This window comes from Eumetopias jubatus, unplaced genomic scaffold (genome assembly GCF_037043125.1).
Source record: "Eumetopias jubatus isolate StellerSeaLion01/CBP00866 unplaced genomic scaffold, mEumJub1_p1.0 scaffold_10, whole genome shotgun sequence".
NCBI classification, from domain to species: domain Eukaryota; kingdom Metazoa; phylum Chordata; class Mammalia; order Carnivora; family Otariidae; genus Eumetopias; species Eumetopias jubatus.
Genome location: NW_028274816.1, coordinates 127,447,216 through 127,470,746, shown reverse-complemented (window position 1 = coordinate 127,470,746; position 23,531 = coordinate 127,447,216). Strand labels below are relative to the sequence as shown.

Sequence of the window (23,531 nt, the reverse complement as noted above, 5' to 3'; positions counted from 1 at the left end):
CTCTCTGTTGGCGGAATGGCGCTGCAAGTGGAGCTGATACCCACTGGGGAGATCATCCGCGTGGTTCATCCCCACAGGCCCTGCAAGCTTGTAAGCGGGGATGCTCTGGGCTGGGAGAAAGGGTGGCAATATCTTCCCAGGGCCCAGCAGCTCCCTCAAGCAAACCCCTCAGGAAAGAGGTGAGCAGAAGGGAGGGGTTCTGACCTTTGGTGGGACGGGAACAGACTGGACAAGAAGGGATAAATGGAAGGATGGGGTAAAAGTTTAAAGCACCTCTTAAGAGCAGGATTTTTCAAAGCAGAGATCTGGGTTTGAATCCCTTCTCTTCCAGCTCCCTGGTCCTCGGTAGGCTGGGCTATGAACTGCGCATAACACGCAGGTGACAGGACTGCTCTGAGGCCAAAGGACTGACGGTGTATGTAAAGCTCCAGACGCATAGTACACGTTCAGTGCATGCCTCCCCTTTCTTCCGGCCCAAAGAACTAGGACTGGCCAGCTCAGAGCAGTACCTTGAGCAGGGAACGGGGTGTGTGTGTGTGTGAAAGCCACAAATGGGGAGGAACTGGCCTGGCCTGGCAAAAGTGGGGCGAGTTGGGGGTGGGAGGACAGTGTCGGGTTTGCTCTGAGGATGCATTCCTAGAATGAGGAGATGCACCCTTCCACCCAGCACTGCAGCGAGCGCGCCGGGTGTGGAGGAGGGAGGGAGGGAGGGAGTGTGTGTGTGACTGTGACGCGCCTCGTCCCGGGAGCTGGTTGCACAGTGTGCGGCACCAAGCGTCCGCGGACTCGGGCGGGGACCGGGGCCAGGGCTGGCGGGGGCGGGGCGGGGCCGGAGGGTTCGCGCGCGCGCGCGCGCGCGCGCGCGCGCGCGCGGGGGCCTGGGCCCTGCCGGGGATGACGACAGGCAGCGGCCCGGCCCCGGGCGGGCCCTGGGCGGGGAGAGCGTGCCGGGGCCGCGGACTCCGGAGCCGGCCAGGCCGCCCAGCCTGGCCCCCGCCTGCGCACCCGAAGAGCCGAGCCGGTGGGTAACGCGGGGCGCTGGCGCGGGGCAGGCAGCAGCCGCGTGGTCCCGGGAGGGCTCCGCTGGCGGGCGGGAAGGGGAAAAGGGCAGGCGGCCGGGCGCCAAGCCAGGCCCGGAGCTGCGGTGCGGGCGGCGGGGGTCGCCGGTCCGGAGATCGCTGGGGCCGAGGGTCGGCCCCGGCCCGCCCTATACGGGGTCCCAGAACTCGGCCGCGTGGAGACTTAAGATTACTTGCGGGTAACGTGAGGGCGGGGAGGGGCGGCTGGGGTCGCAGGACCCAGGCACCCTGTGCGCCCTTGGGGCCCCTCCAACAGCCGGGCTCTGCCTCTGGGTTCCGGAGAGGCCGCCCGCGCCCCGCCCCTTCCCGTACTCCGCCCCCCCACTCCCCCGCCCTCGACCCCGCAGCGCCGGTTTCCACGCGCGTCTGGGAGCCTGTGAGGGCGGCGGCCAGGGTCTCCGAGATGAATGAGAGAATGAATGGTTGGCCCACGGCCTTGTTCAATTCCCGGCACGCTCTGGGCCCTGTGATTCATTCATTCGTACAGGCATCCACGAGGGGTTACTGAGCCCCTCCTGTGTGCCGAGCTGGGTGTACGCCCCGGCGGGAGCAGTCTCCTGGGAGAGACTGACAAGGAAACCGGCGATTAGAGCGTGATGCGATAAGGAGGGGGCTATGTGTTGGGGGAGGCAGGAAGGGCTTCTGGAGGAGGTGATACCTGAGCTGAGTCTTCAAGAATGAGTAAGAGTCAGTCAAGTGGGGAGAAGGAGGGTGCGCCGGACCAAGGAAGGTGCAGGTGCAAAGGCAAGAACCTTAGGGAGAAAGCCACGTGTGACAGGGGTGGGAGCAGTTCCTTCTGGCTGTGTGTGGTGCTGAGGGAGGCATGGGGAGAGAAGGGACTGGAGAGGGCCACCCCTGGGATCACACAAGAACACAGGCGCACTGGGGGTAAACTGAAGAGAGAGTCTATATACAGGCACCTGGCAAGAAGCACTGGGTGTGAAGAATGGGTGTGGCACACGGAAGGGTGCCCTATAAACTTACACTCTATTAACCTAAGATGTTAATTGATCAGATATGCACTTGTAAATACCAAAGACTGTTGTGGGAAAGTGGATTGGAGGGAGGAAAGCAAGGAGGGCAGTTTGGAGGTTGCTGCCTGATCCAGGAGCAGAAGAGTGAAGGGGGAGCAGAGGGAAGGTTTTAGCAGGTGGTGACTTCCTGGTGTGAGAAACGGAGAGAGGGGAACAGGCTTTTTGATCCCAGATGGTGATGACTATCTGGAGGTGCCTCCCCGCTTTCTACAGATAGGATATTGAACAAGGAGGAGAGGTCAGGGGGCAAGGTGCTCTGTCTACTTCTGCTGGGCCCCCAAGCAGAGGTGTCTGGCAGGTCAAAGGCTCTAGAGCTAGAGTGTATAGCCGTTGACTGGGGCCCTGTGAACAATCAGGTAGAGAGCCCTTTAGTCTGCACCTTTCACCTCCACTGCCCCTCAAAACAGTTCCCTAGAGTCTGGAACAGTCCTTGGTGGGACAGCCTGGGCCCAGACCTAAGATATGTTTGATGAATATGAATTGAGCACCTGTTCTGTGCCCAGTACTTCCCTGTGGGTGAGATAGGCGTTCTTTCTGCTTCCCCAGTAGGCCATGAGGCTGCCTCTGTAGAAATCAGCTTTTAGCAGAAGTCTGAGGGTCCTCAGAACACCCTCTCCAGACCTGCATGGTCCTTTGAACATTTGAGGCTGCCCACTGCGTTCCCCACTCCTCCAGAGGTCAGGCCAGAGAGCACCTGGCTCACACTACGTAAAGGGCACTGTATGACCCAGGTCTGCTGGGTCTGCCCCATCCCTGCCTTTACAGGAAACAACACAGCTGGGAGGAGACCCAGAGGCAGTCTTGGGAAATCAGTCCTGGGTCACTCGTGTGGCCATGGCTTCTCCCCAGCCTTCAGCCAGCCCCAAGGTGCAGGGCCATGCTGGGGGCCCAAAGGCAGTGCCCACTCCCTAGCTGCTCCTCCTAAGGCCTACATGTCGATAGTCACACAACGCCGACAGGGGTATTCATTGGGCACTGCAGTCACGGGGTTACTGAGGAAGGTCCCAGCCTCTCAGGGTAGCGAGTTAACCTTTACAGAGAAGCGGAAGCTTGGAAATCCACCAGCCTCGCTCTCCGGTAGGGCAGCTCTACAGCAGCAGTGAGTGCTAGAGTTCCCGGTTCCAATCCCACCCCTCCTTCTACTAGTCCTGGGATCTTGAGCAAGTCATGCCCTTGCCCAGCCTCAGTTTCCCCGTCTGTAGGATGGGGGTAATAGCACAGAGCTCATGGCTTGGCTTCAGGGCATTGGAGGGAGTACCATAAGACAGCGCTGAGAATGCAGGAAGCGCCTAGCTCTGCAGCCTTGGTCGCGGTCTCTCTCACACCCGCGGCTCTCCGCGCCCCCCCTCACCCCCCCCCAGCCCCGGGGCTGGCGCTTCCGTCCAGTGAGACGGAGCGAGCGGGGGCCGGAGCCGGGGCTGGGGCCGCCCCTCAGGCCAGCCGGGCTGCAAAGACGCCCCCTCCTTCCGCCGCTGGGCGGCGGCTGTGGGGGCGCCAGCGGGCATCCCGGGAATGCGGCGGCGCGGCTCGGGGTGGGGGTGGTGGTGGCCGGCAGGACCCCTCCGCACGCGGATTCCCCTCATTCCAGCCGCTTGACGAGGCAGCGGGCGGGGCGGGCTCTGCGGCCGCGAAGCTCCGCCCGCTCTCAGCTCCTCCCCTCCCTCCCGATAGCGGCCGCAGTGCCCGCCCTGTGCCCCCCTTACTGCAGAGAGCTGTGCTGCGGTGGGGGCTCTCTCGACCTCGTTCCCCCCCAGTCCCCTAAAGCACTCCCCACCCTGGATGGGCTGGAGGCAGAGTCCCCCTCCCGGCTCCCGCTCCCTTCATTCAAGATTTTTTTTTTTTTAAGATTTTGTTTATTTATTTGACAGAGAGAGACAGAGCAAGAGCAGGAACACAAGCAGGGGGAGTGGGAGAGGGAGAAGCAGGCTTCCCACTGAGCAGGGAGCCCGATGTGGGACTCGATCCCAGGACCCTGGGATCATGACCTGAGCTGAAGGCAGACGCTTAACGACTGAGCCACCCAGGCGCCCCCCCTTCGAGATTTTAAACCTGGGGGCATCGCGGAGGGCGCCCCCTTCCTCCCTGAGCCCGCCTCTGAGGGTGGCGTTTAATACCCCCCCCTCAGCTCCCACCCATCTCCCAGCTGCGCACCCAGTCCCCTGGCCCCTGCAGAAGGCCCCATCTCCCAGCTGGTGCCCTGCCCCCCCCCACCCCGCGGGGTCCCCCGGGCCGCGGCTCCGGCCGGCCTGTTGTTTTCGAGGTAATGAGCCCCCCACGAGGCTGCAGCCCGCACCTGCCGCAGCCTCACCGCCTCTCCGGGGAGCCTGGGTCGGAGGGAGGGGCGCCCTGGGGCTTTGGGTCTCGACTCCGCATTTTCCCCCCGGCTAGGACAAGTCCATGTCCGCCGGACTGCGCCTCGGGTTCCTTATCTGTCAGGCGGGGAACAGGTAAAGTTCTCGAGAGCTCTTTGTAACTGGCAGACACGCCTGAGGGGCTTTCCCCACTAGATAAGAAGTGGCCCAGGGCTCTTAGTAGGTCTGACCCAAACATGTGTGGAATGAATGTCAGGCCAAGAGAGGGAAGTGCTTTTGAGAGACTGGGAAGTGCCTTAGCGCTTTTATCTTAGCCTTCTCAACAATCCTTTCAGGCAGCTATTAGCCACATTTTAAGGATGAAGAGGAGGTTCTAAGAAGTTGAGTGACTTGCTGCCAGTCATACCGCTTGTAAGAAATAGCCCAGTCTTGCAAGCATCAAAGGCTTTTAGCCATCACCACCTCCACCAGCGGTGGGATCTAAGCTAGAGTTGGCTTCTTAAGTGTTTCCAAGATCCCAGTGAGGGTGCGGCTGCTTAGGGCCGGTTTGGGAGAGGGAGGGTATCCTGGGGGATCCAGAGGGACAAGAGAGGGAGGCTCCCTCCAGAGGAGGAACAGAATTGAGGAGCCCCTGAAGCACAGAGGCCCTAGTTGGGGTGTCTGGGATAGAGGAGAAGGGTATAGGCCCCAAATGCTGAAAGTCGGACGTACATTTTCCAGATGGGAGAATGAGACCTCCATAGGGGCCGGACACAGACCGCGCTCGGCAAAGACTCCCTGTGGCCGTCCCTGTCCCTTGGGTGCTCGCTCCGTGCTGATTCGGAAACCTAAATAGATTTTCTTGGGGCTTAAAGACACAGGGCCACCCCCGGAGAGTACACAGGGGTGGACAGTGTCCCGCAGGGAGGCTCCGCCCGCCTGGGCGCGCCGGCCGTATTTGGACATTTCGATCTATTTTTAACTTTCCCGGGACTCGAGGTTGGGGTGAGGGGGGAGGGAAATCCTGCTTCCTCCGGGATCCACGGCCCTCAACCCTCGTCGCGCCCCTGGCCTGGTGCGTAGTGTAGACACGGCCCGGAAGTGAGTTCCGGGTCGGTGTAGACGCGGCGGCCGCGCGGGTTCCGGGCCCCACCCTGGAACCAACGACGTCCCTCCTGGAAAACCTGACTCAGGCGGAGCCCCCGCCTGGCGGGGAGCCCCGCCCCCCCTTTCCACCCCCGCACCGAGATCCCCCGTAGTTCCTACTCCACTCCCATCAGCTGGACAGGGACCCCCGAGTCCGAGCCCCGAGGGAGGCGGGATCGGCTGGGGAGTCCCGCTTTCCTGAGGCTCGCGGAGGGGGCGGTGCAGGGGGCGGGCCGGCCCCTCCCTCGCTGACGCCGCCGCCGCCGCCGCGGCTACCGCCGAGCCCCGGACGGAGAGCACCGGCAGCGGAGCAGGGCGCCAGGCCGGACTGGCAGGATGCGCTACCGGGCGTCGGTGAGAGGAGGTGGCGGGCAGGGCGGGGGTCCCGGGCGTCTCTCTGTGCCTCGCGGCGCCGCCTCGGGCCCCGCCAGGAAGCGGGCGCGGCCCAGGAATTTCGGGTGGAAAAACGTCCCGGAAAGTTGCAGGGGGAAGAGGCAGAGGCAGGGAGGGCCGTGGGGCGCTCGGACCCAGGGCCGGGCCAGTAGCACTCAGGGAGGGCTGAGAGCACGGAGACCCGTCACCCAGAGGGCAAGGGGGCGGGAGCTTCGGCCAGATTTGGCAGCAGCTTCGGAACAGGATGGGGGGGGGGGAGGCGGGGAGGGACAAGCCTGGGAGAGGCAGGCCAGACCCAGAGGGGTGCCCCAAACCAGAGATCTGGGTGCTCTGTGGTTGGAGGAGAATTGGGGGCCTCTGTGGGATCTGTGCCCCTTCCCACCACTGCCACCTTGCCTTTCTCCGACCCTTGACACACTGTCAATTTCCTAGAGTTCCCTCCCCACCACCTCGCCATTTGAAGAGTGTGGTGTGGGGTGAGGGCCTCCCGGAGCCGATATGCGCTGGAGGCAGCTGGGCTTTCCGTGGTAAAACCCCCACCCCCTTGAGGCTTCTGGGGCTCTCAGGAGGAGAGTGTCTGGGGAGTCTGGCAGCTGGAGAAGAGGGTGTGGCCCAGCTATGAGAAGGAGGGCCCCCCCAACTTCTGGGGTGGGTCCAGCCCAGCTGGGATGGGAGGCCCCCTGGGGGAATCCCCCTCATGTGGTCTGGGGGTGGCCTCTTGCTTGGTCCCTAGACTCTCTCCCCCTGGAGATTTTGATGGGTGCGGGTGGCAGAGATGGCCCCACCCTGCCTGCAGAATTCACTCTGAGCCATTTGTCCTCCAGAGCACCTGTCACACGTGGCCCAGAGCTAAGGGACCTGAGGTCACCTGGTCTAACTCAATTCCTCCTCCTTGAGGAGGAAGCAACCCAGAGAGAGAAGGGGGATTTGTCCAAGGTCAACAGAGCATTCTTTTCATTATTCCAGGGAGTTTCTTCTCATGACCCCTTTTTCTCTACACAAAAGCAGTGCCTGCCTGGATTCAGTGGCCTTGCTTCCCGTGTCCTCTGGGTCTTCTGTGCCCCAGTGTCCTGTGTCTGGGTCCCACGTGTCCTACCTGGTCTCTGTTCTGTGTGACCCATGTCCTCAGTGTTCCAAGTACCAGCTTCCTGTGACCCAGGCCCACTGTACCCCAGCATGGTCTGTCTCTTGGGTGTTCTCTGCGTCCTGTGTCCATGGGGCCCTGGTTCCCCTGGGAGTCCCACAGGCTGAGGTGGAGGAGAAGCGGCCTTACCTCACCCTGCTGGTTCTGACCGTTTCCCGTGGTGCATTCCCTGCAGGCCCTGGGCAGTGACGGGGTGCGGGTAACCATGGAGAGTGCACTGACCGCCCGGGACCGGGTGGGCGTACAGGATTTCGTGCTTCTGGAGAACTTCACCAGTGAGGCAGCCTTCATCGAGAACCTGCGGCGACGGTTCCGGGAGAACCTGATTTATGTGAGGCCCAAGTGGGAAGAAGCGGGGAGGGGGGTAGTGGTGCTGGGGGCACAGACACAGGGCTGAGGAGGGAAAGAGGTATCAGGAGCCTCTGGGAGAAACCTCTGACCCTCCTCCCCCAACCCCCAGACCTATATTGGCCCTGTCCTGGTCTCTGTCAACCCCTACCGGGACCTACAGATCTACAGCCGGCAGCACATGGAGCGTTACCGGGGTGTCAGCTTCTATGAGGTGCCACCCCACCTGTGAGTGACCCCCAGCCTCTCCAGCCGTGACCCCCCCCATCTCCACCTAAGATGACCCCACCAGACCCTCACTCTAGAATATCCCTGACCTCCCACCTGGGATGAATCATTATTTACATGTGTGAGGGGTCCCACAATCCCTCACCCTAGAGTGACCCTGATCCCCACTTGACATGAATTTCTCAGCCCCATGTGGGTGGGACCTTGCCAGCCCCCACCCCAACTCCCACCCCTAGCTCCTTCCCCCGAACTCCACCTGGGCATGGCCCGCCAACCTTAGTGACTCTCTGACCCCCACTCTGAGGGACCTCCCAACCCCACCTGTGAGTGACCCCAACCTCTTTATCTGAATGACCTCCAGGACCCCTACCCCTAAGTGATCTCCTCAGTCCTCCATCTGAAAGCAATAGTGATCCCCATCTTCAGCTATGAAGGACCTCCCTTGACCCACACCCTTGAGGTCCCCCAAGCCCCACCCACCAGCAAACTCCAACCAGATGTGGGAATCCACCTCCCCTTCCTATCTTGCCCCACCCCGACTCCTCGAGTTCCTAACGAGCCTCTGTGGCAGGTTTGCGGTGGCTGACACTGTGTACCGGGCACTGCGCACGGAGCGCCGGGATCAGGCCGTGATGATCTCTGGGGAGAGCGGGGCAGGCAAGACAGAGGCCACCAAGCGGCTGCTACAGTTCTATGCTGAGACCTGCCCAGCCCCGGAGCGGGGGGGTGCTGTGCGTGACCGGCTGCTGCAGAGCAACCCCGTGCTGGAGGTGAGGGGAACAGCAGCGTCTGCAGGGTGAGAGGGGCAGGGAGAGAAGGCCAGACATCCCTCTTACCCCCTCCTCTGCTCCTAGGCCTTTGGAAATGCCAAGACCCTCCGGAATGATAACTCCAGCAGGTTTGGGAAGTACATGGATGTGCAGTTTGACTTCAAGGTACCCGTAGCTGTGTCAGGGCAGGGGGAGTGGGAACCCATTCAGTAGGCGCCCACTCGCCAGGTCTTTGGTACCAGCAAATATTTAGTGAGCGCCTACTCTGTGCCAGGTGCTGTTCCAGGTGCTGGTGGTACCACAGTGAAACAAAACAGACAAAAATCCTGCCTCCAGAGAGGTAGACATTAAACAGAAAAATGTAATTTAGGTGACAAGTGCCATGGCAAAAAATAAAATGAGGTAAGGGGTGGGGGCAGTTGCTATTTTAAACAAGGCAGATAGGGTAGGCCTCACTGAGAAGGTGGTACTTCGGTAAAAAGCTTGTTGGAGACAGGAGCAAGCTGTGCAGATACCTAGGGGAGAGAGTCCGGGCAGCGGGACTAGCCAGTGCAAAGGCCCTGAGGTTGGGAGTGTTTGGTGTGTAAAAGGACAGCCAGTGAGCAAGGCACCGAGATACAGGAGAGGAGGCTGGATGGTACAGGCCCTTCTGGGTCTTTGTAAGAACTCCTTTTAAAAACTCTGAGTAGAGGGGCACCTGGGTGGCTCAGTTGTTTAAGCACTCGTCTCTTGATTTCAGCTCAAGTCACAATCTCAGGGTCGTGAGATCGAGCCCTGCATCGGGCTCCAGGCTCAGTGGGGAGTCTGCCTGAGATTCTCTCTTTCCCTCTCCCTCTCCCTCTCCCTCAAAAAAGCCAACCGACCAACCAAAAACAAAACAAAACAAAACCCACTAAAACAAAACTCTGAGCGGATGTTAACTAACTTGAATTTAAGCAAAAACTTGAAATTAAAAAACAAACAAGGGGCGCCTGGGTGGCTCAGTCGTTAAGCATCTGCCTTTGGCTCAGGTCATGATCCCAGGGTTCTGGGATCGAGCCCCACATCGGGCTCCCTGCTTGGCAGGGAAGCCTGCTTCTCCCTCTCCCACTCCCCCTGCTTGTGTTCCCTCTCTCACTGTCTCTCTCTCTGTCAAATAAATAAATAAAATCTTAAAATTAAATTAAATTAAATTAAAAAATTAAAAACAAACAAACTCTGAGTAGAAGGGGAGCCATTGGAGGGTTTGGAACAGAAGCGTGTTGCGATGGGGCTTTTCTCTCAGATCCCTCTGGTGCTTTGTTGAGAGTAGATGGTAGGAGAAGCAGGCCGAGCAGGGAAACCAGTTAGGAAGCTGATGATTGTTACATCGAGGTGACAGGTGCCGTGGCTGAGACCAGTGTGGCGGCCGTGTAGGCTCTGGATGTCTTGAGGGTGACAGCAACAGGATTGGCTGTGTGACTAGACGTGAGGTTAGGGAGAAAAAGAAGCTTCCCAGGGGACAGCAAACTTCTTGGCCTTGCAGACCTCGAGGGGCAGAGTGACCAGCCGCCAGGATGGGAAGAGCGGGGGGAGGGGGGGACACTGGGAGTTCAGTTCGAGGCCCATTGGTGTGAGCTGCCTGTCCGACAGCCAAGGGGAGCGGCCAGGTCGATAGGGCTGCAGGCCCTCGTTTCTCAGATGAAGACACTGAGGCCAGAGGGGGTGACTCTCCTGAGTCCACACAGCTAGTGGCAGCGCCGGAATTAGAGACTGAGGAAGGAGGGGAAACCGGGGCCCATCCCCAGGCCCCCTGAACAGTCGCCACGTCCTGCCCTGCCCGCAGGGTGCGCCTGTGGGTGGCCACATCCTCAGTTACCTCCTGGAGAAGTCCCGGGTGGTGCACCAGAACCACGGGGAGAGGAACTTCCATGTCTTCTACCAGCTGCTGGAAGGTGGCGAGGAGGAGATACTGCGCAGGCTGGGCTTGGAACGGAACCCCCAGAGCTACCTGTACCTGGTGAAGGTGCGGAGCAGGTGGGCAGGGCCGACGCCACCCAGTGAGTGCAGCACCAGGGCTGGTAACCCCGCTCTGCCCTTCCCCCCAGGGCCAGTGTGCCAAAGTCTCCTCCATCAACGACAAGAGTGACTGGAAGGTGGTCAGGAAGGCCCTGACAGTCATCGACTTCACTGAGGATGAAGTCGAGGTGAGACCTGTGCTGGGGACCTTCCCTTTCCTCCCTCTACACCCTGAAAATCTCAGTCCACTTTTACAGCCCATTGCTTCTCTCAGACACTCCCGCCACCCCAGTCCCCGCTCCCACTGACCATGCACTGGTGGCCCTCATGGGCTCTCTGCCCCTCCTGGGACCCCCTCCACCTCCCCCCTCCCTGTTCGCCCAGGACCTGCTCAGTATTGTGGCCAGCGTCCTGCATTTGGGCAACATCCACTTTGCTGCCGACGAGGAGAGCAATGCCCAGGTCACCACCGAGAACCAGCTCAAGTATCTGACCAGGGTGAGTGGGCTGAGGAAGGGGCGAGGGCAGAGCAGGCGGGGCGTGAGGAGGAGTCTACCCTCACCGTGCCCACCCCCCTCCGTTGGCAGCTGCTCGGCGTGGAAGGCTCAACGTTGCGGGAGGCCCTGACACACAGGAAGATTATTGCCAAGGGAGAAGAGGTAAGGTCAGGCCTTTGTCTCAGGGCTGGGGGGGTCGAGGGTGCAGGTGTTCCAAGGCCTCTTCTGAGATTCCTGCCTCTGGCAATGAGGGCTTGGGTCCTGACGCCGTCTTCCCTCTGACAGGGCCACTGTGCCGCTCCCCCCCACCCCCGCCGCCCCAATGTCCCCCACCCTCCAGGCTCACCAGGAAAAGGACAGAGAGGTGGAGGTTTTCTGGTGTTGAGCCTGAGTGCATAGAGGAGGGGGATGGAGAGGGGTCCTCGGCATTCCTCTCCTTTCTCACCTTGGCTGGCAGCTCCTGAGCCCGCTGAACCTGGAACAGGCTGCGTACGCGAGAGATGCTCTTGCCAAGGCTGTGTACAGTCGCACTTTTACCTGGCTGGTCAGGAAGATCAACAGGTCGCTGGCCTCCAAGGTGAGGGCTTGGCTGGGTGGCTTCCCAAGCAGCAGGGAGGCGTGGGGCGGGGCGCCGTCCAACCCCGGGTCCCCCGCTCTTGGCCCTAGGATGCCGAGAGCCCCAGTTGGCGGAGCACCACAGTCCTCGGGCTCCTGGACATTTATGGCTTTGAAGTGTTTCAGCACAACAGGTCAGCACCCCCTTTCCCCTGCCTCTCTCTCCTCCCATCTGCCCTGTCCTCGCCCCGTCCCCTCTTCCCCCTGCCTCTGTTCCTGACAGTGCCCCCAGCCACATCCGGTCCTGCTCTGTGTGTCTTCCCTTAGCTGCTCAGAGGCCGCGTCGGGTCTCTCCCTGCCCTTGCTCCTCTTGTGTCCTCCTTGACCTACTGTGAGCTCTTCTGTTTCCCCTCACAGCTTTGAGCAGTTCTGCATCAATTATTGCAACGAGAAGCTGCAGCAGCTCTTCATCGAGCTCACCCTCAAGTCGGAACAGGAGGAATATGAGGCAGAGGGCATCGCGGTGGGTGCGAGGCTGCAGGTGTCCCTGTGGACACCCCACAGGAAGCCAGGCATTGGGGTCTTCTAGAAGAGGTGCTAGGACCCCATGATGATGCCTTCCTTCCCTTTTGCCCCTCAGTGGGAGCCTGTCCAGTATTTCAACAATAAGATCATCTGTGACCTGGTGGAGGAGAAGTTCAAGGGCATCATCTCCATTTTGGTGAGTCCTCCGCTCCTCCAAGGCCTCATGTTGGAGGCTGGGTAGGAGGCTGTTACTCCCTTCCCCATTCTCTTAGGCATGTCCACAGGGGGCCCGAGTTTGGTGTTGAGCCGGGACAGGGCAGGGCTGTGCGTGGAGGGTGAAGTGAGGTGCCGACCTGGTCTGGAAGCAGTCTGCGGGAGGCTCCCTATGATCTGCCCAGTGCCCTGCGTCTGTGCTTCCTGGCACAATGCCCCTGAGTCTCCTGCGCTCTCCAGCTCCTTCCCTGATACATCCCTTACCCTCTGCCACACCCCCCAGGATGAGGAATGTCTGCGCCCTGGGGAGGCCACGGATCTGACCTTCCTGGAGAAGTTGGAGGACACGATCAAGCACCATCCGCACTTCCTGACGTAAGCAGGGTGGCAGCGCAGCGTAGGGGCAAGGGCTCGCTTGCGGCAGAGAGCCCGTGAAGTGTGAGGTCCCCCCCCCCCCGCCACGATCATAAACCACCAGCCACAAGGAGATGACTGGGGGAGGTGTACGTTGAGGACAGGCGCACAGGGCCACGGGTCGTGCACCCACAAAGTAAGAAGCTAAGAGGAGCATGGCTCCCTCTTTATTCTTGTTTGAGAATGAAACTTGCTAAGATTTTTTTAGTTTCCTTATTTGGAAGTTGGGTTTTCTTTAAGGAATCCCCTGAAGTGGGGAGGAGAAGAGAAGAAGCAAGCACCTCTGCCCCAGTTCTGTCCTGCTGCTCCCCTTCCCCTCACCTCCTCTAACCCGAAGCAACCCTGTAAGGACGTATCCGGGGTGCTGTCTCCGCTTTACCGAGGCTCCAGGAGGTGAAGCCAATTGCCCGAGGTTATCACATACTTAGTAAGCTGCAGAGCTCAGACTCGGGCCTGGAGCTGTTGAATGCCAAAGCCCTGAGCATTTTTTGCTTAATCGTATCTGAAAAACCTTTTTCTGATTGCAAAAATAAGGGTGCTCATTAGAGAAAAGTTGGAATGTGTGCCAAAGCCGCTGGTTATCCTGTCACCCAGAGGTCATCACTGTTAACAATTTGAGGCATTTCCTTCCTGCCTTTTTCTATATGTTTTTGGTTTTGTTTTGTTTTTTTTATAGCTGAGAACTTACTGTGTATAAGGTTCAGGATCATGTTATATCCTGAGTATTTTCCTGTATCATCAAACGGAAAAATTTCCTCAAAACACTTCCTCCGGCAGCTCTAACTCACAGATACTCCACTGCTCCCCCCCAGCTTCGGGGGGCCCCTGGCCAGCCTCCAGGTTTCTGCTGGGTAACAAGGCTGCCACAGACATCTTTGTGCCTTACGTCTCTGCCTGTATCTCTGGTTAGTTGCTTGGAAGAGTCCTTAGAAGTAGAAACTGGCTTAAAGGATACAAACGTGCTTAAGACTTCAGTAATCTTTGGGGGCAGATTCCGTTCTTAGAATGTAGTACGCAGTACCCGGCACTCCGAGCAAAGTCACGCAACAGCCACGGGCAGTGAAGCAGGCCTCTGCCCAGTGCGCCCGGCCGTGCGGACGCCTCGGGCCGGGTCCTGGCCCCGTGGGACCCTGGGCAGGGCTGTGTGCCTCCCCGAGCCTCCGCAACTGCCTCTGTGCAGGGAGCCTCACGGCTACGCTCTGTCTCCCGCCTGGGACAGAGGGCTGTGCCTTGGCCCCGGGCATACCTGCTCCTTCCCGGATGCCTGGTTCCTCTCTTGAGCCTCCTCAGCAGATAGGGGCTCAGGCCAGCAATCTGTAGCTTCCTCTCCTTCCCCAGGCACAAGCTGGCTGACCAGCGGACCAGGAAATCTCTGGACCGCGGGGAGTTCCGCCTCCTGCACTATGCTGGAGAGGTGACCTACAGCGTGGCTGGTGAGGATTCTGGAGCTGGGTCCCTCCAGTGGGCAGGGAGAGGGGCTCTCCCTCACTTCGTGTCTGCTCCCCCTTCCCAGGGTTTCTGGATAAAAACAATGACCTTCTCTTCCGGAACCTGAAGGAGGTGAGGAAGACTGCGGAGAGGGATGGGGGTCTGGGCACCGACTGACCGCCGCCCCAGGAATCTGTCCTGCCTGCCCGCCGTGCCCTGACCCTGAGCCCCGCTCTGCCCCCACAGACCATGTGCAGCTCCGAAAATCCCATCATGAGCCAATGCTTTGACCGGAGTGAGCTCAGCGACAAGAAGCGGCCAGAGACGGTGCGGAGGCTCTGGGACCTGAGGGAGCATGTGTGTGTGCACGTGCATGTGTGGACACGTGCTGCCCGAGCCAGAAGCTGGCGGCACGCACGGGCGCTGCGTGTTCACTGGCACACCTTTGTCCACGTCTAGGCGGCTGCCCGTGGGTGCATCTGTGTGAGCTTCCCCGAGTGCGCCTGGCCCTAAGTGTAGACCCACCCGTGCACGCCTGAGTCCTTGCGGGAGCTTGTCTGTGCGTGGGCACTGGTGTGCCTCCACCCACTTGGCAGACATTTGGATCAGACGTTATGAGGCACTTAGGATGCCAAGATGAATAGGTGCTCTCATAGCAGTGTACACAGGGCGCTTTGGAAACTTAGAATAGGGAACAGCAAATTGCCTGGGGGTGGGGGGCGGTCAGGGAAGGCTTCCTAGAAGAGGAAGCGTCTGAGATAACGTGGGACCCAGTAGGTGGTTGTCAGAGGGACCGGTGGGAGGGCACTGTAGGCCGCGAGAAGCCCAGCAGCACAAACAGCCCAAAAAAGACCAGGAGATCCACAGGAGAGTGACGTCATTGAGGAGAGCGGCTGGGAAGGGCAGGTGCGGCCAGTGGTGCCAGATGCTGGGAGAGCGGTGGTGAGCTCGGGGGCAGAGGTGTGGCTGTGGGGCGTGGCAGGAGGAGGGCCCAGGCCGGGAGGAGCTGGAAGCCGGGGTGCTGCAGGCTGCGACATGCCGGCAGGGCGGGAGGAGACCGTGGGTGGCCAGCGTCTGACTCCCAGGCCCCTGCTCTGTGCTGCGTACCCCACATCCTCCCGCGCTGGGAGGACACTGGCACTGCTGTCTGGGCCTCTCCAGCGGCTGCGGGTTCATGTAGCCACTGATCTCCAGGGGCGCCCAGGCAAGCCGGACTCCACTGGTCTAAAATAGGCCCTTGATGGCACCGTGCCCCGGGGCCTGTGCCCTCTGTGCCCCTAACTCGAGGATCACCCTCCACCCAGTCCCGCACGCCCAAAACCTGGGCGACCTCCGCTTTCTGCTGGTAGAGTACTTCTCAACTCCTTCCCCTCGGCCCTTCCCCATAACCCCTGCTCCATTTCAGTGCTCTGAGCCAGCCAGCATCCTCCCTGCCCTCCTGGCTTCCTAGCTGCTCTTGCTGCCCACCCTTCACATACCCGCTTAGAGATATTCCAGAATGCAGACCTGTGCCTGCTCTTCCCTCACTCCAGATTCCTCACTGGCTCCCTGTCTCACTCAGGACCAGTCATTCTCCTTAATGTGACTCTCCAGCCCTGTCATGATACTGCCTCTGCCTGCCTATCTCTAGATAGGACTAGAGATTGTCCTGTCTTGTTGGCTCCCCCACCTGGGTCCTTGCACTGCTCTTAGCTCCCTGGGCACATCAAGCTTTTGCGCAGGCTATCCCTCTGCCTGAATACCTTTCTCTCCTCTCTTCCTTCTGGCTATCTCCTACGTATCCTTTAAATCTCAGCCCAAGGGTCATTTCCAGTTGGCCTTTCCTGATGCCCCCTACCCCACAGACTAGATTAGTTGCCCCTTCTTGATGCTTTTGGAACCCCAGGCACACACCTCTGTCCCTAGTGGGATTGCAAGTCTGTTGAGAAGTCTGCTTCTCTCACAGTCCTGAGACCCGTGAGGGTCCTGCCAAGCAGTGTGCAGAGATAATGGTTGGATGCATAGTAGGTTGTGTTGTTAAGGAATGTGGCCTTGAAATTCTAGAAAGACAAAGAGTGGGCATCAAAGGGAAATGTAGAATTGGGGTTCTGGGGAGACCTGAGTAGAGTTTTTATTGATTTTTTTAAGATTTTTTTTTTAACTTTAAGTAATCTCTGTATCCAACTTGGGGCTCAAACCCACAGCCCCAAGATCCAGAGTCCTGTGCTCCACCGACTGAGCCAGCCAGGCGCCCCCTGAGCAGGGTTTTTAGATGTGAGTGAGGTTCCTAAGTGGATGTCTCTAGCCCAGTCTGGCCCCTTTCTCTAGTGTGATCAAGGGGAGGCAGAAGGAAGAAAGAAGCAGGGCACAGGGTAGCTGTGGGAATTGGCACTGCTCTGTTCCAGGAGGGGGCCTCTGCAGGGTTCAGCAGCCCTGCCTCAGTGAGGGGCAGCTGCAGGGATCCGCAGCCTTGGCCAACCTTCCTTTTACCTTGGCTGGCCAGGTTGCCACCCAGTTCAAGATGAGCCTCCTGCAGCTGGTGGAGATCCTCAAATCCAAGGAGCCCGCCTACATCCGCTGCATCAAGCCCAATGATGCCAAACAGCCCGGTAGGCCCCTCCCACCCCGTAGGCCTGTGAGGGCTGGAATCTCCCCTGCAGAGGTGAAAGGCCATCCATGGGTGAGGGTCTGCTGACCACCCTGTTACCGCCTCCCCCCCCCCCCACCCAGGCCGCTTTGATGAAGTGCTGATCCGGCACCAGGTGAAGTACCTGGGGTTGATGGAGAACCTGCGCGTGCGCAGAGCGGGCTTTGCCTATCGCCGCAAATATGAAGCTTTCCTGCAAAGGTGGGGGCATGGCCTGGCTCAGCGCCAGGGAGAGGGGTAGGAGGCTAGGAGCCTTCCAGATCCTGAGAGAGGGGACAGGGATTCTCAGCCCCATTTCAGAGGCTAGGACACCGAGCTCCTGAGCTGCTGTGGGACGCATGCCAGGGGCCCCTCTATTCTGCAGGCCTGCCATCAAACTAGGTGGACAGAACATCAGCTCCCTCCCCTCTCCCCCACCCACTTCCAGCTCTACCCTCATAGAGCACCAGGTTCGGGGTCCATAGGCAGGCATCCACCTGCTTGTCACCAGAGAAGATGGTAAAACCTGTGAAGGGGACAGAGTTTCAAAAGCTCAGAAAGCATATAGCAGCATTGTGGTTAGTCTGAGTTAGGGGCTGGGGAGCCAGTCAGGTTTGAATTCCATCCCTGCCACTTTCTAGCCCGATGGCCTTAGGCAGATGAGGATACATCAGTTTCCTCATCTTCTAAATGGGCATAGCGACAGAGTGACCTCCCCGGCTTTTCGTGCGCTGCAAGTCAGTGGGAGTACCCAGCAGGTGCCCAGGAAAGCTGGTTTGGGCCCCCAGAGGAGGACACTGGTTGGAGTGGGGGCTGGGTGAATCTCTGCTCCTCCTGTCCCCAGATACAAGTCACTGTGCCCAGAGACATGGCCCACATGGGCAGGACGGCCCCAGGACGGGGTGGCTGTGCTGGTCAGGCACCTGGGCTACAAGCCAGAAGAGTACAAGATGGGCAGGTGAGTGGTGTCTGCCTGTACCCAGTGTTGGCGGGGGGGGGGGTGGGGCACAGGGATGGCAAGCAGGGGCTGATCACGGCTGCCCTCTCAGGACCAAGATCTTCATCCGCTTCCCCAAGACCCTGTTTGCCACAGAGGACGCCCTGGAGGTCCGGCGGCAGAGCCTCGGTGAGAGAGAGGCCCCACCTTTCCTGTCCCAGTGGGGTCTGTTCTGGGAAGCAGGAGAGAAATCACTGCATTTGGGCCCCACCTCCCCCACATTCGGGTCCCCTCCTCCTACCAGCACCAGCCCTGCCGCCGATGCAAATTCTGAGCGTGCTCACACATTCCTGGGCCCCCTCCCTCTGTCCTTCATGTATTCTCCCTTCCCTTCTCTGTCCTCTCCCTCAGTAGCTCCTTGGGCCCCTCCCTCATTCGTGCCACTCAGTGAGCTCTGGCAGCACCAGGCCCCCAGCTGGTTCCTTTGGGCTCTGGCCAATTGATTTCCTTTCCCAACCACAGCCACGAAGATCCAGGCCGCCTGGAGGGGCTTTCATTGGCGGCAGAAATTCCTGCGGGTGAAGCGATCAGGTTCGGTGGGGGAGGGGGGGGAGGGCAGGGGTCTCCAGAAGGGGCAGGGTCTGGGGCTAGGGTGGGCCACCATGGCGAGGAAATCAAGGTCAGCCGTCTTGTGGTCCCCACAGCCATCTGCATCCAGTCCTGGTGGCGGGGAACGCTGGGCCGGAGGAAGGCAGCCAAGAGAAAGTGGGCCGCACAGACCATCCGGCGGTGAGCACTGGGGGCAGCACCAGGGGGTGGTGCAGAGCCAGGGGGGTGGGGCGTCCCTGGGTTTCTCACTGCCACCCTGTCGGGCCCCCACCCCCAGGCTCATCCGCGGATTCATCCTGCGCCACGCACCCCGTTGCCCTGAGAACGCCTTCTTCCTGGACCACGTGCGCACCTCTTTTTTGCTCAACCTGCGGCGGCATCTGCCCCGGAATGTCTTGGACACTTCCTGGCCCACACCACCGCCTGCCCTGCGTGAGGTCTGTGGCCTTCCCTGCCGACCTTGGGACCATGAAAGCGCTCGGCGTGGGGGGGGGGGGGTGGGGGGGTGGGGGGGTGGGGGGGTGGGGGGGGCTAATAATCTTGTGGCCAGAGAAGAATCTGGAGGACTCCCCAAGGGAGGGGAACTGGAGCTAGGCCATGGAGAATGAGTTCTTTTGAGAGAAAGGGCTCAGGAATGCAGGGGTTGTCCAGGTGGTGGGGGTGTCGCTTTGGCAGCAGGCCTGCACTGCGCATACGCCAGTTGTCTTTGGAAGGGAGGGAGCCCGGCCCCAGTTGTCTTTGGAAGGGAGGGAGCCGGGCCGTCCAGGTACCCTGACCTCTCTTGTGCCCCTCAGGCCTCGGAGCTTCTCCGGGAGTTGTGCATGAAGAACATGGTGTGGAAGTACTGCAGGAGTATCAGCCCCGAGTGGAAGCAGCAGGTGCGGAGGGCGAGGAGCCAGGCGTGGACCAGCCAGGGGGTCGGGGAGGCCGTGGGCTCCCCACAGACAGTGCTGGCCAGGAAGGAGCACTTGAGCCCTGGGCGGGCAGCATGGCCTCAGATGGATCCCGGGCCCTGTTCGGCCTCGTGTATGAAACCAAGCCTGGAATGGATTTTGGGTGGTGAATAGGATTGGTCCTCTGGGCCAACTCCACAGGACTGGTTAGAGGCTCCCCAGAGCCCCGGGCTGAAAAGACCACAGGTTCAGTCTGATCCATTGGTAATATCTGCCATGGTTCCAGAGAGGGCCATCCGTGACTGAGTGCCTCGTATTTGCCAGTTCAGTAGGGGATGATGCTAAAGGACCCATCAGCTCAGATGACCTGTGGTAGTTTGGAGTATCAGCAATCTTGCCAGCTTCAAGATGCCAAGCTAGAGCTGAATGTTGGGGGCCCCGGGGCCTGATATGATGGGCACTTAGCCCCAAAGTCGAGCCTGGCCCCCGACAATGCTGTCATGACCCTTCTGGGAAGCCCTCTGCCTCTTCGATGGGGACGGGGGCAAAGCAGAGGAGGGGTTCAGCAGGAGTGTGGGTGGCCGGGCCTGGCCTCCGGTGCTGGGGCCAGAGAGAGGGCAAGAGCCTGTCTCAGTTCCTGAGGCTGGCCTGCTCCTTCCCACCCCCTTGACGGTTCCCACCCCTTCTGATACCTCCCCCACGCCTCCCCCCTTCTCCTCAGCTGCAGCAGAAAGCCGTGGCTAGTGAGATCTTCAGGGGCAAGAAGGACAATTACCCCCAGAGTGTCCCCAGGCTCTTCATCAGCACACGGCTTGGTGAGGCCCTGACTTCCAGTGCTCCCTGCCTCCAGCACCATCCGACTTAGTCCCCTCTCCCCTCCTCTGACGTCCCACTCCCCCATCCGGGTTGCAGGTGCCGACGAGATCAGCCCCAAAGTGCTGCAGGCCCTCGGCTCTGAGCCCATCCAGGTGAGATGCCCGTTCTGCGGCCTGAGGCCTGGAGCGGGGGGGGGGGGGGGAGGCCTGAACAGAGAATCACGGGTCGCCCTGGAGCCCCCTCAGCCGCTCCCCTGACCCCGGCCCCGCCTCCCACCGTAGTACGCCGTGCCCGTAGTGAAATACGACCGCAAGGGCTACAAAGCCCGCTCCCGGCAGCTGCTGCTGACCCCCAGCGCCGTGGTCATCGTAGAGGACGCCAAAGTCAAGCAGAGGATCGACTATGCCAACCTGACCGGTGAGCCAGAGCCCGGGGTTGCCTAGGGAGGGCCCGGGCTCTGACCCTTGACCCCTAACCTCTGCCCTTCCCCTCAGGGATCTCTGTCAGCAGCCTGAGCGACAGCCTCTTCGTGCTGCACGTGCAGCGGGAGGACAACAAGCAGAAGGTACGTCTTTGGGGCCTGGGAGGCAGGGCCGAGATGGGTTCTGGAGATCTGGGCAGGGCCTGACCCCTCCCCCTCCCGGCCCCCCAGGGGGATGTGGTGCTGCAGAGTGACCACGTGATTGAGACACTGACCAAGACCGCCCTCAGCGCCGACCGCGTGAACAACATCAACATCAACCAGGGCAGGTGAGGCGGTTGGGGCTGGTGAGGGGGCCACGTGTGCGCCCGCAGGCGGCCCTCACACACCCCCTTCCTTCCAGCATCACGTTTGCAGGGGGCCCCGGCAGGGATGGCATTATCGACTTCACACCTGGCTCAGAACTGCTTATCACCAAGGCCAAGAACGGGCACCTGGCTGTGGTGAGTGGCGCCAGCAGGTGACCGCCGGCCTCCCTACCAGTAGCCCCAGGGCTAGGGTGAGCTTCCGGTGGCCACGCTTCCTTGGCGGCTTGGCAGAGCCCAGGCACCTCATCCACGGGTCTCCATCCAGGGCGCATCAGACCACCTCTTTCATCCCATTGCCCATAGAGGCCCAGAGAGCAGGGCCATTCGAACCCCCACGGTGCCGACGGTCATAAAGATGGCAGCATGGGGGTGGGGGGTGGGGAAGGCCTAGGGGCATTTCGGGGGCTGCTGGAGGCAAGGCCCACTCGGTCAGGGCAGGGAGTCCTATGGGAGTAGGATCAGTCTCCGGGACTGAGGTCACCAGGCACCCACCCCTCCATGAAGACAAGCAAAGCTCCTCTGTCTGCTCCCTGCTCACCACTTGGGCTTCTCTCTCGGCCCCTGCAGGTAGCCCCACGGCTGAACTCTCGGTGATGAAGGTGCCCCCTGGACCCTCTCCCACCTCCCAATGCTTTGCTTCTCCCCCCTCCCCTTCCCACTTACCAAAGACTCGAGCTTCTAGACAGGGACCCAGGGACACCTCGAAGCCCACCGACAAATTCCTGCCTTTCGCTCAGCCCTCTCTTGAGGGAGCAGCGGGGGCCAGGGAGCTGCCCCAGATGTGGGCCAGGCCGGGCCACAGCAATAGGGAAGCTGGGGCCAGCGGCAGCCATGCCAGCCCCACTGCCGATGCCAAATATTTGAGAGAAGGGAACTTTTGCTGAGGTTTTCTCTGAGATTTTTTGATGCTTTATAAGAAACTATTTTTTAAAAAAGCCATTTTCCCACCCTGAGACACACTGGATGTGTTTTCCCTGACTCCAGCAGGGCAGGGAATGTAGCTGAGAGGTTGGGCGGTCTGGGCCCTGGTGCCCTCGCTCCTGCCCAGGCCACCCTCTCCTCTCCATTCCTTCGGCACCTTTCCATCTGTCTGCCTGTCTGCCCACCTGTACCCTTCACCGCCCGCTCCGACATCCCCCTGGGGGCCGAGACCACCTTTGCCTGCCCCCCCTTCTTCCTGCCTTAAAAATGCCCTTCAAAATCATCATCCCAACCTGAGGATGTCCTGGAGTGGGGGAAGGAGTTTTAGACCACAGAATTTGCAAGACACGGAGATCATCCAGTCTAGCTTCCTGGTGTGACAGAACAGGAGACAGAGCCCCAGGAGGAGAAGGGACTTGCCCTTCATCTAGCAGGTTGGGGCAAAACCGGGACTGCAGCCCTGTCTTCAGCATACCTCGCTGCCTCTCCCAGGGACAGACTCATGTCTTAAGGGTGCATGTGGCTCCCTAACCAGCAATCACCCTTGGGGGCCAACAGGTGGGAGAAGCACTCCTGCCTGGGTCTATGCCTTAGGATGACAAACACCTTGTCTATATACTTTGGCCCCGATTCAAGGATATAGGGCCTTTCCTGGCCCCTGACCCCCTCCCTGTCCTGGGATCCCGGGGAGGAGGCTGGCCTTGGGAGGAGCTGCGGAGGCATCACCTCTTTCTGCTGCTTCCCCCCACCTCCCCAGAGGGCCTGGGGGCTGCCCAACTGCCTCTGCCCTCCTGGGGGGGGGGGTCTCAGCCCACTGCTGACACTTCTGCAATCCAGAGAAACACTAAATAAAGCAATATGTGTTTGCCAATGCCTGGCTGCTCGTGAATGTTAGGAGAGGGAGAGCACCCATAAAAGGCAACCAGCGGTCTTGTATTAGAATTAGAATTGTATTAGAATTGTATTAGAATTTTTGCCTTGTCCACAGAAGGAAGAAGGCAGGGCTCCTTCCCCGAAGGAACGCAGAAGTAACCAGTAGCCGCAACATGGACTTGCTCGCTCTTTTTTTTTTTTTAAGGCTTTATTTATTTGAGAGAGAGCAAGCACGAGCAGGGTGGGGGGCAGAGGGAGAGAGAGCGAGCACGGGGGGTGGGGGCAGAGGGAGAGGGAGAAGCAGACTCTCTGCTCAGCAGGGACCGGATGTGGGGCTCGATCCCAGATCCCTGGGATCATGACCTGAGCCAAAGGCAAGACACTTAACTGACTGAGCCACCCGGGAGCCCCTGGACTTGCTCTCTCATTGACTGATCTACAGCAGGGCTGCTCAGCCTGGCCCAGTGCTGTGGGCCAGGGGAAGACACATCACACCCAGCTGCTGCCCGGTGGTTCTCAGCCCGGCGGACAGACACAGCCCGGTGTGGGAAGTGCGGGCCCCCGGGGGCACACGGACTCATGACTGGCTCAAGTCAGGGAGAAGGGTCACAAACCCTTCACAGAGAAGATGACCTTTGGCGTGGGTCCCAAAGGATAGGCTCCAAATTCTGTTGCAAGTGGCAAATATCATCTAAATCGGGTTGGGCAGAGAAGGCATTTATTAGCACTAGCAACCTACCAGTCCCAGGGTAGGGCTGCTTCTAGGCACTCAAACATTGTCAGGAATGTGTCTGGAGCCATCTCTTGGCTCAGCCTTGCTCTGGTGGCTCCTCCGTCAGGCAAGCTCTCCACTCGTAGCAAGGCTGCGACGGCCACCAACAGCCGTGGGTGTTCATTCTGCCAGGTTAGCATAGGAGGTGGGAAAAAAGTGTCTTTCCCAGTCAGCCGAAAATCTCAGAGCCGACGCACGGTGGACCAACTTGAATGAAGTGCTCTTCCCTGACTCAGTCACTGTAGTTAGGGAGAAGAGCATATTCTGACATGTG

The 23,531-nt window shown here is 60.0% G+C and overlaps 1 protein-coding gene across 4 annotated transcripts; it reads left to right on the top strand.

Annotated features, from left to right (window-relative positions):
* On the top strand, positions 1–22,483 carry MYO1C (myosin IC). Of its 4 annotated transcripts, none has more exons than XM_088028406.1 (32): positions 1–90; positions 7,263–7,418; positions 7,548–7,663; positions 8,235–8,433; positions 8,518–8,598; positions 10,238–10,417; positions 10,500–10,598; positions 10,795–10,908; positions 10,998–11,069; positions 11,365–11,484; positions 11,574–11,656; positions 11,880–11,985; positions 12,103–12,183; positions 12,484–12,575; positions 13,953–14,047; positions 14,128–14,174; positions 14,289–14,369; positions 16,525–16,630; positions 16,752–16,869; positions 17,492–17,605; positions 17,697–17,773; positions 18,107–18,175; positions 18,289–18,373; positions 18,471–18,630; positions 18,988–19,071; positions 19,808–19,901; positions 19,999–20,054; positions 20,184–20,319; positions 20,397–20,467; positions 20,555–20,652; positions 20,727–20,826; positions 21,259–22,483. In XM_088028406.1, exons 1-32 carry the CDS (start codon positions 16–18, stop codon positions 21,283–21,285), a joined length of 3,192 nt encoding a protein of 1,063 aa, XP_087884532.1. In that variant the 5' UTR covers positions 1–15; the 3' UTR covers positions 21,286–22,483. The 4 variants fall into 4 exon arrangements, with proteins under 4 accessions (XP_087884532.1, XP_027964911.1, XP_027964912.1 ...); XM_028109110.2 differs by lacking the exon at positions 1–90 and adding an exon at positions 900–1,021; XM_028109111.2 differs by lacking the exon at positions 1–90 and adding an exon at positions 3,173–3,190.
* The last annotated feature ends 1,048 nt before the right edge of the window (positions 22,484–23,531 follow it).